The sequence below is a fragment of the Calypte anna genome, chromosome 1 (genome assembly GCF_003957555.1).
Source record: "Calypte anna isolate BGI_N300 chromosome 1, bCalAnn1_v1.p, whole genome shotgun sequence".
Taxonomy (NCBI): Eukaryota; Metazoa; Chordata; class Aves; order Apodiformes; family Trochilidae; genus Calypte; species Calypte anna.
Genome location: NC_044244.1, coordinates 81,100,407 through 81,117,088, shown reverse-complemented (window position 1 = coordinate 81,117,088; position 16,682 = coordinate 81,100,407). Strand labels below are relative to the sequence as shown.

The 16,682-nt window shown below is 45.7% G+C and overlaps 1 protein-coding gene across 1 annotated transcript in view; it reads left to right on the top strand.

Moving 5' to 3' along the window:
• The window catches only part of GAP43 (growth associated protein 43), a 59,650-nt gene extending 43,631 nt beyond the window's left edge, over window positions 1-16,019 (top strand). Inside the window, exon 3 of the mRNA XM_030461335.1 lies at window positions 15,220-16,019. Coding sequence (XP_030317195.1) covers window positions 15,220-15,308 — 89 coding nt within the window. The 3' untranslated portion in view covers window positions 15,309-16,019. The remainder of the gene's footprint in view (window positions 1-15,219) is intronic.
• The last annotated feature ends 663 nt before the right edge of the window (window positions 16,020-16,682 follow it).

The window sequence follows — 16,682 nt, the reverse complement described above, 5'->3', positions numbered from 1 at the left end:
TTCCACCTCCAGTTCTGAACCTTCAGACCTGTGAAAGACCAATTTATGCAAGATCAGTTTGAGCAGGTCTCTAGCCACAACATATTTCTCAAGACTACATTCATGCTGCAAGCTTGGCTTAAAGGAGAACTTCCTCAATCCCCAGCTTCCCTCTCTGTTGGTGCTGAATGCCTTTCAGGCAGAAAATAGAGGAGACACTTAATGATAATGTATGGGGGAAACTGTATCATGGAGAGTGCTGCTATTGTGAAGAAGTATGGGATCACTCTCAGCCTGGGACACTGAAGGAGATCTGAAAATCTCAGATGAGGTCCTGGCAGCCAGGAGCTCATCTTGGACAGCCCTCTGCAGGGCTGCGGAGCAGTCAGGAAGAGAACTATGAAAGCCTGGACAGGTCCCAGAGATGTAAAGGAAAATGCCCACCTCCTAATGACAGCAAAATTGAGACTCAAGGCTTCATGTAAATAAGTCAGCTGAAGGTCATAAGGTCCCAATTATCCAGTGTTGAAAGGACCACACACTTTCCAGCTGTACCTTATGGGCAGTAGCACACGAGTCTTTTCATTATGAAAGAAAGGAGAAGGTGGGAGGCATTATTGAAACTCTTCATCTTCCTTCAGAAAAATACAGTAATTGGGAATGGTAGTAATGATAACCGGACATGACCTGTAACCTACAGGGCTTAATGAAGAAGAAAATCTGTCTGACATTTGGAAGAGCATCCAAACCCCAATGCTAAGGTGGTGCAGTGCTGCAGAACCATAGCTGACAGTGCATTGCATGTACAGGGAAGGGGATGGGAGGGAAGGAACAAGAGCTCTGACCAGTCTGCAGAAGCATTCCCCGGTTCTTCTGACTTTGGCAGAACCATCTTGGCAGTTGTGAAAAATATTTCTAAGAGCTTACTAGATAACTATTTGAAGAGATGGAAGATGGAATAAAGTAAATGATGGAAAGTACTTCTAAAACCCCCTTTGCTGTTCTGAAAGGTTTTAGGAACCCACTGATTTGAAAATGACACAAGCCTATAGGAGGGAGGTATGAATGCAAGTTTGTGTGCAGTAAGTCCGTAACTGCCTAGTTTTCAGGTGATCCATCCCCTCACTGGTTGTGGGCTTGGAAACGAAGGAGTACATACTGCATCTTGGACACCCTATGTTACCCCTCCCCAAATTTCTGTTTCACGCTCCCCTTTATCCTCCCTCCTTCCTCCCATCTTTTACTGCCTATTTGGAGGCAACACTCTCCATCTATAGCTGCAGCTGCAGGGCTGAAATCTAACCCTTACTAACTTATGTAAGGCTAGAATTCCACCTCTGATTTCAGCATCAGTGTTGTAAGCAATTCAGAGTAATCTTCACTCATCAGTGCTCAGGCAAAAGGTCTACCACAGGAGAGCAAACCTTGGGCCAGAGGCTGCCCTACTGCACTTCAAAAAGATGTGTGAGCTGAATGAGTCTGTCATTGTAATCTTAGCTCTGCTCACAAATGGTCAGCATGTGTCTTCCTCTGGGAAAGACTCAGTGCAATATTGCAATGCTGGTCTTTCGCTTTCTCTTACAGTCAGAAGGGTTGGAAACCTCCACCTGCAAAAGGTTTGATCAGAGGGCTGTTCTGAGGTTATCTTTAGAAGAGCTGCTACAATTTATATAAGCAGCAATGCCCTCTGGTTCTCTGCATTCACAGTCCATTTTACAGCCAGTACACCAGGGATCCAGGTGGTGAAAGCACAGCAAAAGCCAGTGCTAGCTTTGTTGCCAGTGTGCAGGCATGACTGTCACCTAGATACCATAACCCTGTACTACACCTGCTCAGTCCTGCACCCTGTCTCACCACAGGGCATGGACACGCAGGGTGATGCAGGTTTACAAATCAGTGGAACTGGTGGGTGTTTGAGAGATCCTTCAGCAGCATGAAGAGTTTTGGCACATGCCTTTAAGCTGAATTTAGGGGATGAAAGTACTCTTTGCACACACCTTTCCTAGCACTGCTGCCAAGCCTCCACTGGGAGACTTATCCGTGTGACTAAACAAGTTGCCAGGTGCAGGGACTGAACTGAACCTCTTGAGCATGACACAAGACAGCCCATACACACCTGAGGCCCAGCAGGAAGACATGGGGAAGAAATGCACAACACTGCTGCTGAGCAGCTCCACTTCTCTGGATGAGCAACAGACTTCAGTCTCAAGAGATATGAAGCCAGCACTCTTCACTGCACTCAATAAGGAGACACAAAATGAGAAAGAAAATGGTTCTTTGTGCCCCCAGCTAGAAAACTTCCTCATGGCTGAAGCCAAATGTCTGTGATAAAGATGAATGGAGTCACTGATTTTTCCACCAGGGAACAAGGAGAAAAGTCCAGCCCTTCCTAACTGTTGTAGCATGCAACTAATTCTCATTGTTTCTAGCAAAACACATACACATCTGTCTCTATGAAGCAGAGGAGTCAAGTCTAGTTGCAGTTCAAAGTACTTCCATGCAGAGCTTCTGAGTCCTGGGCTGGAGTTTTTTCTATGAAACTCTTTTTTAATTTTATTAAAGATTCCTTTAATTTGTCAAAGCTAAACATAATTTACCCGTGACAGGAATGATGGGATTTGTAGACTTAAATAGTAAGAAAAGATTTTGCCTGCTTTTAGAGTAGCTAGCGTATGAGGGTAAGGTCCTCTCTGCATGGGGGAGAAGACAAAATGTGCTCATGCCCCATACCAGGCAGCTGAAATCCAGAGAGCTTTGCAAGCAAGCCATTGGGCTGCTGGATGAAGGTTCCCCTGATCCCTCCTGCTGGAGCTGCTCCACTTTGCATAAATTATTTATTATTTGCTGGAGCCAGGATGTGGAATTTGTTCTCCTCTATTCCAGATGAGTGCCCTCACCACCAGTCTACAGAGTCAATGTTTTCCTCTGGCCCAATGAATATTTTATGATTTATGGAAGTGGAACAGCTCCAGCAGGAGAGGAAAAGTAAAAGAGACGTGCTCATTCACATGGACATCTTACAGGATTGCTCTGTGACCATCAGCCAAAACCTGAGCAAAGGACTTTTATAGCAAATAAAATCATCTGGAGCATCAGGGGAAACAACATGAGCACAAAATCATGGGGTTCCACTTCCTATGCCTCAGTGCAATTTCAGTGCAGCTCAGGCCTGGTGGGTTCATGCTTCAGACAAGGCCCTCTTCTGTGACATCTGTTCTCAAAATGAGGGTACCCAAGCCAAACATATGGGCTTCTCCACCTTGGCCAAAACCTTAAAAACTCTGCAAGTAGGAGCTGTGTTTACTCAGCCTCTGTGGACCTGTACAGAACTGGGTTTCATAGCAAACTCTGGCTATGCATAAGATAATGGAAAGACAGCTACAGCTTGTCCCCACAGCTGAGACTGGGCCACCTTGAGCTGGTACTGTTAGCAAGGGGACAGGCACAGCAGTGCAGAAAATTTGTGTGATGATGGAGGGAAGCCTTGTCACAGACTAGCTCAGCAAAGCCCTAAGTCTTAGGACTGTGTTGGGATACTTTTTTCCACCACAGGGGATAGCACTGAAGAGCTTTGTCGTTGCCAATGACAATGTGGACATCCCTGCTGCTCCAGGGTGTTAGATGATGCAGCTTGGCTTCATGCCATGATGGCATGGCCAGATGTGCATGGGGCATGAGGTGCCCCTATCAGGCTTCCTAAGCATTTGCAGCTGCCCATGAGGTGCCCTCATGTCAAAGCCAAATTTATTACATTCCTGATTGAATTATTAGTGTGAAAAGATGAATAAACTGAGGTGGCCACTGTGGGATAGCTGCACCAGTTCACTTGGTACAGCACTCAGAAAATTCAGTCTGAAATCTCACCCAAGCTGGGAGAAGGTTGTTTAAAACCAAACCAAACAAGAAAAGCAAAACACCCCCAGATTTGAATTAAAAGTGGAGTTACTGATGCTAGGTGCTGCCTCTTTCACAAGGAACACCTGCTAGAAACATGGAAGGTTTTCCAGTCATCTTCCATTCTCCTTCTTCCTGCTGTGCATCTGGGCTCTCTGATGACAGTCAGTACCAGGTGCAAGGCTGCCCTGCTCCCTCCTTTCCCTGAGGGCTGAGAACTTACTGGGCAAGCATCACCATACCTCTGTTCACAGAGATTTCTTGGGGCAGAAGAGGTGACTGGGCAGTCTGACCTCCAAACCTTAAGGCAAGCTGTGGCTTTTACCTCTCAACCCTTAGGATTTCTCACTTGCATCCGGGGAATGAGACAGCCAGGATCTGGCTTTTGCAATATGATCTGGGGAAGTTGTTCAGCTTTGCAGGATGAGTGCTGTGATTCCAGGTCTTCCCATTCCTAGAGAGCTGTGGCTAAGGAGTTCTAGACAGGGGATTTTGGGAGGAGAGGAGGGTTGGTCTGTGCCAGCAATGATACTCCGTGTTGCCTCAAAATGTGCTTTCCCCACAAGCACTCATAGTTTAAAATGCCACTTCCTCTGGCCAGGTTGTCATGTGTGTGTAGCCTTCTCCTGTTGAAATGAAAAGCAAAGGCTCCCAGGACCTTCAGTGTCAGCGCAGCATTAAGCCTGAACAGCCTCCTAGAGAGCAGCAGCTGTTTTCAGTGCCCATTCTGCACAAAATACACCAGGATCAGACGTGTGTGTACACCAGCTGTGCGTATGGGAAATATTAGTTATATCTTTGATGCAAAGAGCTGGTGGTGGTGGCATTGCATCTGCTGGGGGGACAGTTATGGAAGGCCTGACAACAGGCACCTAATTCATTTTAGCATCCAATTTTCAGAGCCTTGGTGTATGATGAAGGACAGAAACAAACTAACCATCTCTAAATGAAATTTCTCCTTCATTTAAACTCAAAATGGGAGGGTGGCACGGGGAAGAAAAAGACACATTTTATACCCTCTCCTTGATTGTAATTCCCTGCCTTTAGCTAGATCGATGTCATTTCTTCTGGAGATGGAGGCTGCCTCTGGTTTCCATGGCAATCCGGTTGTTGGAGGCTTGCAGGCTCCATGAATCCCCAATTTATCAGCCTTCTAGGCTTTAATAATGGAGACCAGCAGTCAGGCAGGCAGCTTATGAATGGCACATGTCTTTTGGGCTGGGGGAAGGGAGGTGAGAGCGTGGTTTGTAGTAAGAGCTGCAGCAATTTGTTTTCCTGATAGTGACAGCTGAAGGGGGAGGACTACAAGGGGAGGAGCAATGCATTCATTCTGTATGCACTGAAGGAATTTCTAGACCTTTTTGCTGCAGTTGTGGAATCTTTCCTCCTCTGGCTTCTTTTCCCTGGACAGCTGCACTGGGTCAAGGGAGGAGAGCAGCCTCACAGCTGGTCCTGTGTGATGAGGTGGGAGCTGTAGAAGAACCCAGTCTCTAGAATGCCACACACTTCCTTGCTCTTCTTAACCCTCTTTATCTTAGGATCATCGGTGCATGAATGCCAGCAGTCTGCCATGGTTTTGGGCTCATTTTTATCCCCCTACTGAGGCTACTACAGTTGCCAGGTTGATCAGTGGAGCTGTGAAATGGGCAGACCTCAGAGGATCTGATCTGTCTATCAAACTTCTGCCACTTGCTGTGCTATTCCCTGTGCATCTGCCAGGCCAGGCCTCTCCAAACCCAAACCTCCATCCCCAAGATGCTGTAAGCTTCAGTCTCAGACTGTTTTGCTAGAAATATCATGGCTATACAGGAATCACTAACAATTACTTCAATGAGGTTTCATTTTGCTTGCTTGGCCAGGATCTGCTCAGGGTATTTCTACTTCTTCTTATCTTTCCTCTGATTTCTCCCATATGATCTCACAGGGCAGCCACCCTAGAGAGGCTGAAGAATAAATGGACATGTCTTATCAAGACTCTGTTCTTCTGTCTTCTCACATGCCCTGTGTTTCTAAGACATCCTCCAAAATTTAACCCAGTAAAGGGGAAAAGATAGGTGAGACAAAAGAATACTGTTACATGAGATGGGGACATCCTGTTTTCCGTACACCAAGAGCAGTTGCCAACTGTTACAATGCACATCTGGAAGCAAGTAAAAACCTCAACATTCAAGCTGCTTGAATCACAAGGTATATAAGGAATTAAAAGAGTAGCCTTTCTGGTCTACAGAACCCAAGTGAAACCAACAGTATTGGGAAAGAAGAATAAAGAACTTGTGGGTTATTTGTTTGCAGGTTTTCCTCGGTGAAGTAATCTTCTCCCCGCCTTTCTGGGATGGTTGAATTGGGGGGATATTGCTGAGATGATTGCTGCACCTCCAGTTTTGGCCTGAGATTAGGACTTTGGGGAATATCAGAAATCACAGGACCAAAGCATCACGCCTATGAAAGTGCTGCTGCCTGCAGAGTGGCTGATTGAGATGCTGGAATGAAAAGCCAAGGTGGCTGAGCCTCCTGAGTACACCACAGGCTCTTTTTTATTGTGATCGTAGCCCAGATATTCATACACTGCTCACTTTATGCAGATAAAAGCTTTTTCTTTCTTCGCTGGAATTTCACAAGGATAAAATACCTCCATGATTATGAGTTAGGCCATTGCTTTGATGAAAAGACCATGTAAATATTTATATTGCTGGTTGCCCATAGCAATTTGGGAAGCTTATATTGGAGACAGCTTTTGGCATTCACAAAGTTCTGGGTTCATCATAAGTGTATGATCTGGATATTACATCCTGTTTTATCTTCTGTGTCCAGTACAATCTGGATATTGTATCTAAAAAGATCAGTATACTACCTTGCTGGAAATTCAGTCAGTGGAAAATGTGGTCTGAGTGTCTAGAGACTCTTTAACTCTTGTTCACCCTATCTGGGGGGACGTGGAGGCTGTTAGCTTGGAACCCCTTTCCAGAAGTGAGGGCAGCTGAGAACCTGATTGGAACTGAGACTACCTCTGACCCCAGCTCATGGTTGGGGAGATCCTGCACAAGTCCACTTCAGGCTTCCTGGATGTAAATACAGTGGAGCCTCGGTAGGAGTCTGCTGAAGTCAGCACCTTTGACTCTGTTTGTCAGGAGGCCACTCAATAATAGCACAAAACATGTCTCTCCAAGGCATTCTCATCCCAAAAGGGCTCTTTTACATCCCCTTCAACCACTGGTACTACATAGCCTCTCAGTTCCTCAGCACTTTCTGGTGTAACTAAGCATCCCCACAGAAGCACTGTGACAGATCACACTGCTGCCATCTGGGAGAACCCTGTCCTCCCTGAAGCTTGTAGCAGTGATGGTGGCCAAGAGAGAGGAATTGTTTAAGGAGATCTCACTGTCTGAAAACCCAATTTTTTTCAGCTCTAGCTAGATTGAAATTGCCTAGTTATAGGTACTGTACACAGGAAGTTTGGGTCAAAAGTGCAGAAAGGCAGAAATAAATGACCAGCCAGCAGTAAGCAAATAATTTATATGTCTTCAGGCCTGGCTACATCCATGGGTGTGGGAAGGAAATGGTGGAAGAAAGCAGTGGAAGAAAGGAGAGCTGCTCCTTTCCCATTCTCCAGGAAGCAAAAATATTTGCAAATGGAGCTGTAGGTGGGTTAACACCTCACATTCACAAGGAACATCCTCCCTTTTCTCTCTCCACCCTCTTCCTCCACCACTCCCATTTCTCTGGAGACCTCACTCCTCCTTACCATCAGCCAAAGTTGGGGAGTTTCCATGGCAACCCAGCAGCTGGTGTCTAGACACTGCAAGATACTTTGCAATGGAACTATGAGCCTGACTCCCCTCTGCACCCCCTCCCCACTGCCCTGAGCATCCCTCCCACCAATCCCTTCTTTTCCATCTCCTGCACACACAGATGCCGATGCAGTGTGGGATTTCCATGGTGGTGCTGGGAGAAGGAAGGCGTGAGGCAGGTGGAAAGGGAAAGAAAATCCCTAAGCCACTGGCTCGTCAGCCTGACAAAGCGCAAAGGCAGCTGGGGCGACAGAACTGGGGCTGGCTGTCCTCTGAGGATTTAGCAGGATCAGGAGAAGAGGCAACCATCCAAGCTTGGACCCAAGTCATCAAACCATGGGACTGGCAGAAGTTGTTTCTTTCTCTCTGCTAGACCAAGTAAAGTTGACGCACATCATGCTGAAACAAAGATAAGGCAGTCTAGGAACAGAAGACTCAAACAACCATGTATTGTGGTCATATTAATGTTTTCTAGGTTTTTTGTTGTTTCTTGCTGGTTTTGTTTGTTTGTTTTTACCCTTAACAGGCTTCTTTGCCTGCTTCTTTCCAGTAATTACTGGCCAACTTCCCTGGACCTCCTGCCTGCTACATTCAGTAGGAACATTCCTCCTCACTGTCTCATTGCAGGGTTTGCCAGGGATATTCAGATCTCTCAGTTACCGTGTTCCCATCAGGACCCACAGAGCTCACAGGAACCATGCAGTACCATGAGTATCCTTTACCTGTAGCAAGTGAGGGATTCACCTGGCATTTTGGAGAAATCATACCAGTCAGTCCTCTGGACCAGGCACAGCCACTCACCTGAAATATCCAATTCCTCCATTTCTCATTGTTTTGCTGGGCCAGCATAATTCTGCCAGTTTTCAGAAGTAACGAGTGGACAGGGCATAGGATTTTAGTCCTGCATATGACACATTGTAGGTTTGACTGCAATGGGCCTACTTGGCTCAGGACAAGAAATGTGTAAGCAACAGCTCTGAACTTGAAGTGCATCTCGTTTCAGCAGTCTCAGACCTACTGTTGTCTGCCTGGAATCAGCTTCTGGCTGGCTAGAAAGACAGATGGACTGGGACAGATGAATCAAGCTGTGAAGCCTGGATCCAAATCTGGATCCAAATGTCATCAAAACTAAGAGAGGCTCAGATCAGGGTTTTTGAAATGGGGCCTTCCAGTGCTCCTTACCCTCCAAAAAATGTCTTTAAAGAGTCATCTCTTGGGGCACAAGAGGTCTGCTTAAAACAGGACAGGAAAACCCAGATGAAGATTTGGTAGCAGAGAGGACACCGGATGAGGCACAGGTTTTCAGTTCCATCTAGGACCAAGCCATAGTTGGCAGAGGAAAGAGTGAAAAAGGAGTGAGCATGACAAATGCTAAGAAAAAGCAGTGGCTGAGTAGATCTGGGCGATACTTTATCATGAAGGCAAGAGGAGTTCTAACTGCACAATCAATATCAGTAATAATTATGCAAACAGTGGGAAAGCAGCAGAAACAAAATCACTGCCTCTGTAGTAGAATCCCAGAGTGTTTGCGCAATTTCTCTTCTCTTGGCATCAGCTGTGGTAATTTAAAGATCTGCAGTGGAATAGATACAAAAAGGAAAACAAAACCCAAGCCACCAGCCACAAAAGAAACGATCAGCAGAGAGGTTGCTGCTACAATGGTCATAAGCTGATGTCTGCTCTGATTTAATTAATCTTGGCAAGTCAGACGGGAGCTGGGCATGTCCCAAGAGACAGTGTTTTACCCGGAAATCCACTCAACCTAATTTCAGTAATGTAGGGCAGTGGAGAGACTTGGAGAAGAGCCTGCATGCTCAGCCATTAGAGCACAGCATAGGCAAAGGCAGCTGGAAGTACCACCATCCAGCAAAACTGCTGCTTGCGTGCCTGCTTCAGCTTTACAGAAAACCAGAGCTGCATATGTTGGAGGCTTTTGCTCCCCAGCAGGGCTCACAAACATGACTCTTACCCTTTCCAGGAAATAATTGGAGTGCTGAGGGACAGGAACTCCCTAAGGCCCTGTTTCAGGAAGGTTCTGTAGTTCACCTCCATATTGCTTCTCTTCCATAGGCAAGGCAGTTCCCTATTTGGTACCTGTCAGATCTGTAGGTATGAAGCATGTTTCTGACACAGGCCCTTCAGCAGAGAAGCAAATGCACTTCAGCCTCTGGTATTCAGCTCTGTCACTTAGGCAATTCCACAGTCAGAGCTTAAAGCTTCCCTATTATCTCTTTAGTCACTGTAAAATGTATTTATTACCTATGGTATTATGTGAACATGACAGCTCTGTGAAGTACAGGAGATATCAACTACTATGATCTTATAATGTCTGCACTGCTTGCACCAACAACATGTTGCATAAGGTGGGTAACTTTTTGTAATGTATGAGTAAATCTGAAGTAACTCAATTGATAACAGTGGGACTACTGAGAATATGTTAGGATAGACATCAAGAAGAAATTCTTCACTATGAGGGTGGTGATCCACTGGCACCCGCTGCCCAAGGAAGCTGTGGGTGCCCTCTCCCTGCCAGTGTTCAGGGCCAGGCTGGATGGGGCTTTGAACAACCTGGTGTCCCAGGGAGGTGTCCCTGCCCATGAAGGGGGGTTGGAACAAGATGTTCTTCAGGGTCCCTTCCAGCCCAAACCATTCTGTGATTCTGTTATTCTGTGTGATGCTGTCCAAAAGGTTTCTCAACTTGGCTGCCCCATCCAGGAAGCTGGGTTAAAGTGAGATTGGTGGCAGCTCAGCTGACAAATGCCCATCTCTTTGGCAGAATTAGCCCTTGCTATAGGATGCTTTGGACTGTGGCATGGATTTCAAAACATTGAAACAAAAGGCAAAGCTGCAAAACAAATATCAAAGCTGTGTCTGGAGAGGACTGACCACAGGAACAGAATAACCAGGAACAGTGCAAGTGATGACTGATGTGCATTAAAACAACTGTGAGGATGATGACTGAAAGCATAAACTATGTGTGGTTTTTGTTGGTGGTCTTTTTTTGGGATTTGTTTTTTTTTCTTAGCTTTTTGACCTAGCCATTTCTGCTTGGTCCTTCAGGACAGATTTTTGCTTCATATTACAGCTCAGTGTCCCCTTCTATTCTGTTTTCTCTGTGCGTACACATACTATATTTTCATTTTGCGAGTCTGGACCCTTCTTCTTGCTCTGTGGTTGGAATGCTCTACTCTAGAAGGAATGTGGATGCCTCCACCTTGGCTTGCAAAATATGTATGTGTTCCTAGGCTGCAACCACTCTTATCCCAAAGTAGGCATCTAAATAGGTTGCATTAACAGAGTCCTAGAAATATTATGCTTATTTTCACTAATTAGAAAGGAAGCAGTGAGTGAGAAGTTCATCTGGAGGTGTCTTTGTGTAGGTGTCTGGAGTTAGGTGAGATGTCCACCCATTCTCACTTCAACTTTCCCATTTTGCAATCTCTTCATGTGCACCTGGACCCCAGTCTAGATCCATTTGAAGAAATAACTCACTGCCTCCTGTTTGTTTTCTCCTTTACAAGTGGACACATGGAGCTCTGGTATTGCAGCAGATGTCATGGTGCTGGCATATTCAGGAAGGGGGCAGCTCTCGTCAGGTGGAAGTTTGGCTACCCAAGATGAAACACTTTCGTTCCTTAAAAACATTTTGCCTAAATTCCCTGAATTATCATCTGCTTTTTAGTCACTTTTAACACCTATTCCAGCAAAGTGGAAAATGAACATAAAATACCAAAATTATGCAGTTCTGCCTGTATAAATGTATCTGTACAGTACAAAAAGGTGCAACAGCCCAGAGCTCAAGGAAGTGGGAAAAAAAGACTAGCATTAGGTAAAAAGTGATGTAAGAAATATCCTGTCTGATGTGTGGAATCCCAAGATTATCTATCTGATAATCTCAACAGGGGATAACTTGCCCTCCTTTACTGGGAAACTGAAAACTGGGCTGTAGAAAAACAGAGAGAACATACTGCAGAAATAACCTGCATCAAACTAACTGGGGAAGGGTGAGTCAGATAAACCATCTCAGCTCTCCTCTTGAATCAGAAATTGCTATTAACTGGTCCTGATGTCAGTAGGGTTGTGCTGTGTTGCTTCCATTGCTCAGAGAGAACACTTTTCTTTTCACTGCTGTGGTTTAGCAGTACCACAGCTTGGACTTCATTTCTTGTGTTGATTTTTTTATCCTCTGTCATATTACTTCTTGCTAAAGTTGTAATATAACACCAGGTTGCTTCTTTTCCCTCATCCCAAAGATGAATGAAATGCTGCTAAAGCTGTTAGAAAATCAGACAGTGCCCCTTACCACTTGAATGCTTTGCAAGAAAAACGAGGGAGAGTGGCTGAATTTGCTCTAGGTTGCCATACATCTATGGTCTCTATGATTCCTTTCTGTTGACTTGAATATGTGGTGAAGTGACTTTTTATCCCTTCTGTTTCTCCATTACATCAGAGTCAGTCCAGGCTACTTCAGCCACGACAGAAATCAGTGCAGTTGCAGGCCTGCTTCAGTCAGCTGCCTACCACTCACTGCTCTCCAGAGATGAGCTTGGGGGCAGCGAGGCATTCCCATGCAATTCCTCTGCCAGCCAAGGAGCTCTAGGGGCCACAGGCACTCCTTGGAAGTTTTATTTGCTACTGTGATGAGCCAACGGGGAGCAAAACATGTCAGCAAATGGTGCTTCAATGTGCCCTCTTATCCTACGTGCAGGAATGGCATGGCAAAAATTGTGAGCTAAGCCTGTGTCACTGAGGTTGCCAGCTCCCCCACTTTGAGTGCAACCTGATTTTCTGCCCATCTTGCTAGGACAACTGTCAGGAGCTTACCACTGTAGAACCTGGACCCCACTTTCAGCTGCTGATGTCACCAGGGCATCTGTGAGACTCAGCGGTTTGTATAGCTTGGCCATGGCACTCAGCATCACAGCAGGTACTCAGGACCTCCCAGTGGCTGTCCCTGTGCTTGCTGCATTACAAGCCCTTCTGTTGTGCTGTTCTGAGCGGGCTTCAGGGACTGCCAGCAAAAAAAATCTGTGCATATTTTCAGGAGGAAGACACAGAAAGTTTTAAACATAATGAAATGTCATGTCAAGGCTTGTGTTCCATAAGCCGTGTTGCTTATCCTATGTAGCTCTTTCATTTATTTTGCTCCCACGTTTAAAAAAAAGAAAAGAAATGCTGCCTTACTAGGATCTATCAGAGCCTTATCAAATTTCTGCTGGCTAACGATTGTCTTCTGGCTCAAATTTAGGCACTATAATTCTACTCTCAGCTCTATAATTCAAAGTGTCTCCTGCTATAATTGCCTTGGAGAAGAGGATTAAATGGCCTCCCCTCCCTCCTCAGTGGATTGTGATCAAGTCATCCAGGAAAATAAAGAAAATGAGGGCAAGTTGGCAACAATACCTACATCCTATTTTAATCAGTAGTCTATTTTGTCTTTGGTTCATGGCTGTAGCTATACCATATATAAAAGGATTCCTTGAGTGACATTCTGTTTAGCTATTTAGTATCAACTGAAAGAAGTCCACAGATGTTTTTTGCTGACCTGGGGCTTGCAGGTGCAGGGGCTCAGGCTCTGGGGACATTCCCACAGTCTTTTTCCTTTTGGAAAATCAATAGTCAGACTTTACTAAGGCAAGAAATATTTGAAGGCCTTTAATGAAAATGATTCAAGGTAGGCAATTACACACACCTTAAAAGTGATCCATATACAAGTGGTGCCTAAGAATATATTTAAAAGCTAGGCTAAAGAGCCAAGGGGGAGAGGGGAGCAAGAATGCAGCACCTACTGCCAACATTGGAAGCAAATACAAGTCTGCCATCTGATGGCATCAAATAGACCAGGCCAAAATCCATAAAAGGTATCAGTAAGGGAAATTCCACATTTCAATTAGGATTCTCACTGAAAGTAAGAATGGGTGTGAGGATGCCAGTCCTCAGAATCTAAATATTGACATGTGGACCTGCGTATTGTTGAGGTGACAACATGCTATGATTTTTAAATACACCAACTAGCTTTGCCCCAGACAGCTCCCAGACATAGCCGCCATGTTCTGGAGTTTAGCCATATGGACACGAGCTATGTGGTGCCAGCTGGCCTTGGGGCTAGAGAGCAGTCTCTGGTCCATTTTATTGCTGGTATAACATCACCTGATAGCCCATCAGAGAAGTCAGGAGCTGTGTAGGGACCCCATAGTCCACTCTGGTTGACTGTGGGAGACACAGTAATGATAGAGTATGAGAGATACGGTAATGCTCTGGAGGTACCTTGGGTGCCAGCACTCAGGTATGTGACATATCAATCATGGGGTCCGTCCCACACCATCCCAGACTTTCAGCACTTGTTTCTTTCCTCTATTCTTTATCCCAAGTCTGGAATGATGCTACTTGCTTGACTTTTCCACGGTCTATGTGTCTGTATGTGTGTGTGGGAAGGGTGTCAGTGACATGCCAGAGGGTGAGATGGTAGTAGAGCAGACCAGGCACTACAGTGCACCAAGGCCCTTGTGCATTACTCTTCCTTGCAGGCCTGCAGCCCTCAGTGAACCACCACCTTCTCCTGTAAAAAGTAATCCAAACAGTGTACGGGCCTTAGTGGGGTTTCTGGAAGTGACCCAGTAACATGTCAGTGTAGCCAAAAGATGATGAGAGATAGTCAGCAGGAACATGGAGGCAATTCAGACTGTCCTACTGCCATGAAGGGGCCATGGTGTCTCAAACTAGTTGGACCCAGCAGTAAGATCACTCCATCCTGAGAGGTATTCCTTCCATTTGCCTTGTCCTTCTTGGCTGCCTCTGCTGTCCTCTCATTTCTGATCCCCTCTCCAGTTCATCGCTGTGAAGGGACACAGTGACCAATGTGCCAGAATAAGGTGTCTAGTTGACAGGCAGGCCCAGCCTCCAGTTACACTCATTTCATCCTCCCCGGGGCAACTCTGCCTTTGAAAGGAGAGCCCAGAAAACTGGAGAGACAGGACAACCTCCTGCATGAAGTCTCCTGTTCTTGAAGGGTGGGGACATTTCTCTAGGTCTCTATGTTCAGTGTAAGAGAAGTCTGAGTTACAGGCTATCATATTTTGCCCTCTGGATCTTGAAAGCTTCATATGTGTGCAGCATTTTCTCTTCATGACCTCTTCAGGTCTTGGCTGGGAGGATCCATAGAAGTAATTAGGGGGTAACAGTTCAAAATTGGTTGGCACAGTCAGCCAGTTCAGACAAAGGGTGTGGGATCTAACTGGTAAGCAAAGAGCCTAATAAGTGCACCTGATCAGATAAATGGTGATTGCCTGCCACATCATCAGTGAGCTAGGCAGCTCCTCCCAGTTGCACATGCTTTCTGTTGGGGCTAGAGGTGTTTTGTGAGAGCTACACATGTTTGTCTGCTATGCTGAACCCTGGCGTGTTCTTCCCATGCTGCAGAAATGCCGGAGACTCGGAGACCTGGATCACTCTGGGGAGTGAGAATCCTGAAGCCACGCAGTCCATCGATGGCTGTGTGCACATGCAGGATATTCTAGATCATAGTTGACTAACTCTGGACCATCTCTTTCTCCACTAGATGCTGTAGAAGAAACCAAACCTACTGAAAGTGCCCAGCAGGAAGAGGTGAAAGAAGAAGAGAGCAAGGCGGACCAAGAAAATGCCTGAACATTAAGAAATGACTCCCCATTGCCCCTCCCTCCCTCCCCCTATCCTCTATCCTTCCTTCCCACCCCAATCTTGATCTCCCCCTTCCTGCTCACATCTGTGAGCCTGTCCATCCCTCTCCCATTCCCACTTAAACCCTTTTTCTCTCTGTGTGGCAAACATTTAAAGAAAAAAAAAAAAAAAAAGCAGGAAAAATCCCAGTCAAACAGTGTGGCTTAAACATTTCTTTGTTTCTTGGTGTTGTTATGGCGAGTTTTTTGGTAATGATGATCCAATCATTTTGGGAAAATTCTTGCACTGTATCAGAGTTCTTTGACCTGGCGCGTGCGTGTGTCTGTCTGCCCACCACGAGCGCTCTCTCTCTCTCTCTCTCTCTCCTCTCTCTCTTCTTCAAGTGTGTGTGTGTGCAATGTTACGTTCATCCGAGGAGTCCAGACTTTACTGAGTGAGTTAAAAAAAGAGGGGGAAAAAAAATAAATTACTTTTCTTCCTTTTTCAATGTGATGGAATGAACGAAAGAAAAAAAGAAAAAAAAAAAAAGACCAAACCCAACGAACAAATGAATGAAAAATATTACTAAACCCCAGTTTGTTTTCAGAACTAAATCAAAAACAACAACAAAAAAAATGTGCCAATTAGCATAATGCTTGGCTCCAGGCTCCTTTTTCAAACTGAACAATAATTATAATAAATGAGAATAATGATCATTAATACCACCGTGTCGCATTTTTATGCTGCTGCACATCTTACTGGCCTGTGGTCTTTGGTAGGACACTTCTTGTGTGGCCCTGCTGTGTTTCTTGGCCACTGGTCAGTGACAGACTGCTCTCCCTGGCACTGCTGAGGGGGTTTTTAAGGGAAGCAGGCTTGGATTTTGAGTGAGGTGTTAGCACTGGCTAACAAATAACAAAAGTAGCAAAATTAGTTTCAGGAAACAACAAAATCAGCAGCCCCCTAGGAGACCTCCAGGCCCTGAATTTTAGAAGTATGGTGACCTTGGAGGGGTAAGCCAGCAGAGGGACCAGATTTGGTCCATGTTTAAAGTCTGACCCCTGTCAAGGGGTACACCAAGGGCCATGAGCTTCCCCTGGCAGCAAGATGATGCTCACCCCATCAGGCTGGACTTGGAGAAGTCATTTAGCAGCATAGTGTGGCCCTCCAAAAATGTTTTGTTTTGGCAGAATAGACTGGGCCAATTCACTGAATAATTAGTCAGGTGGGCAGGACAAGGCTTGGTGATGTAAGAGCCAGTTGATGAACTTTGAGAAATACCTCATTCCTGCTTCCTGGTGAAACCCACAATGGTTCACCCTGCTCTGATGAGGGCCAAGGCTTTCAGCTGTTGTTTGTGGACTTCCTCCACAGAGCACCACC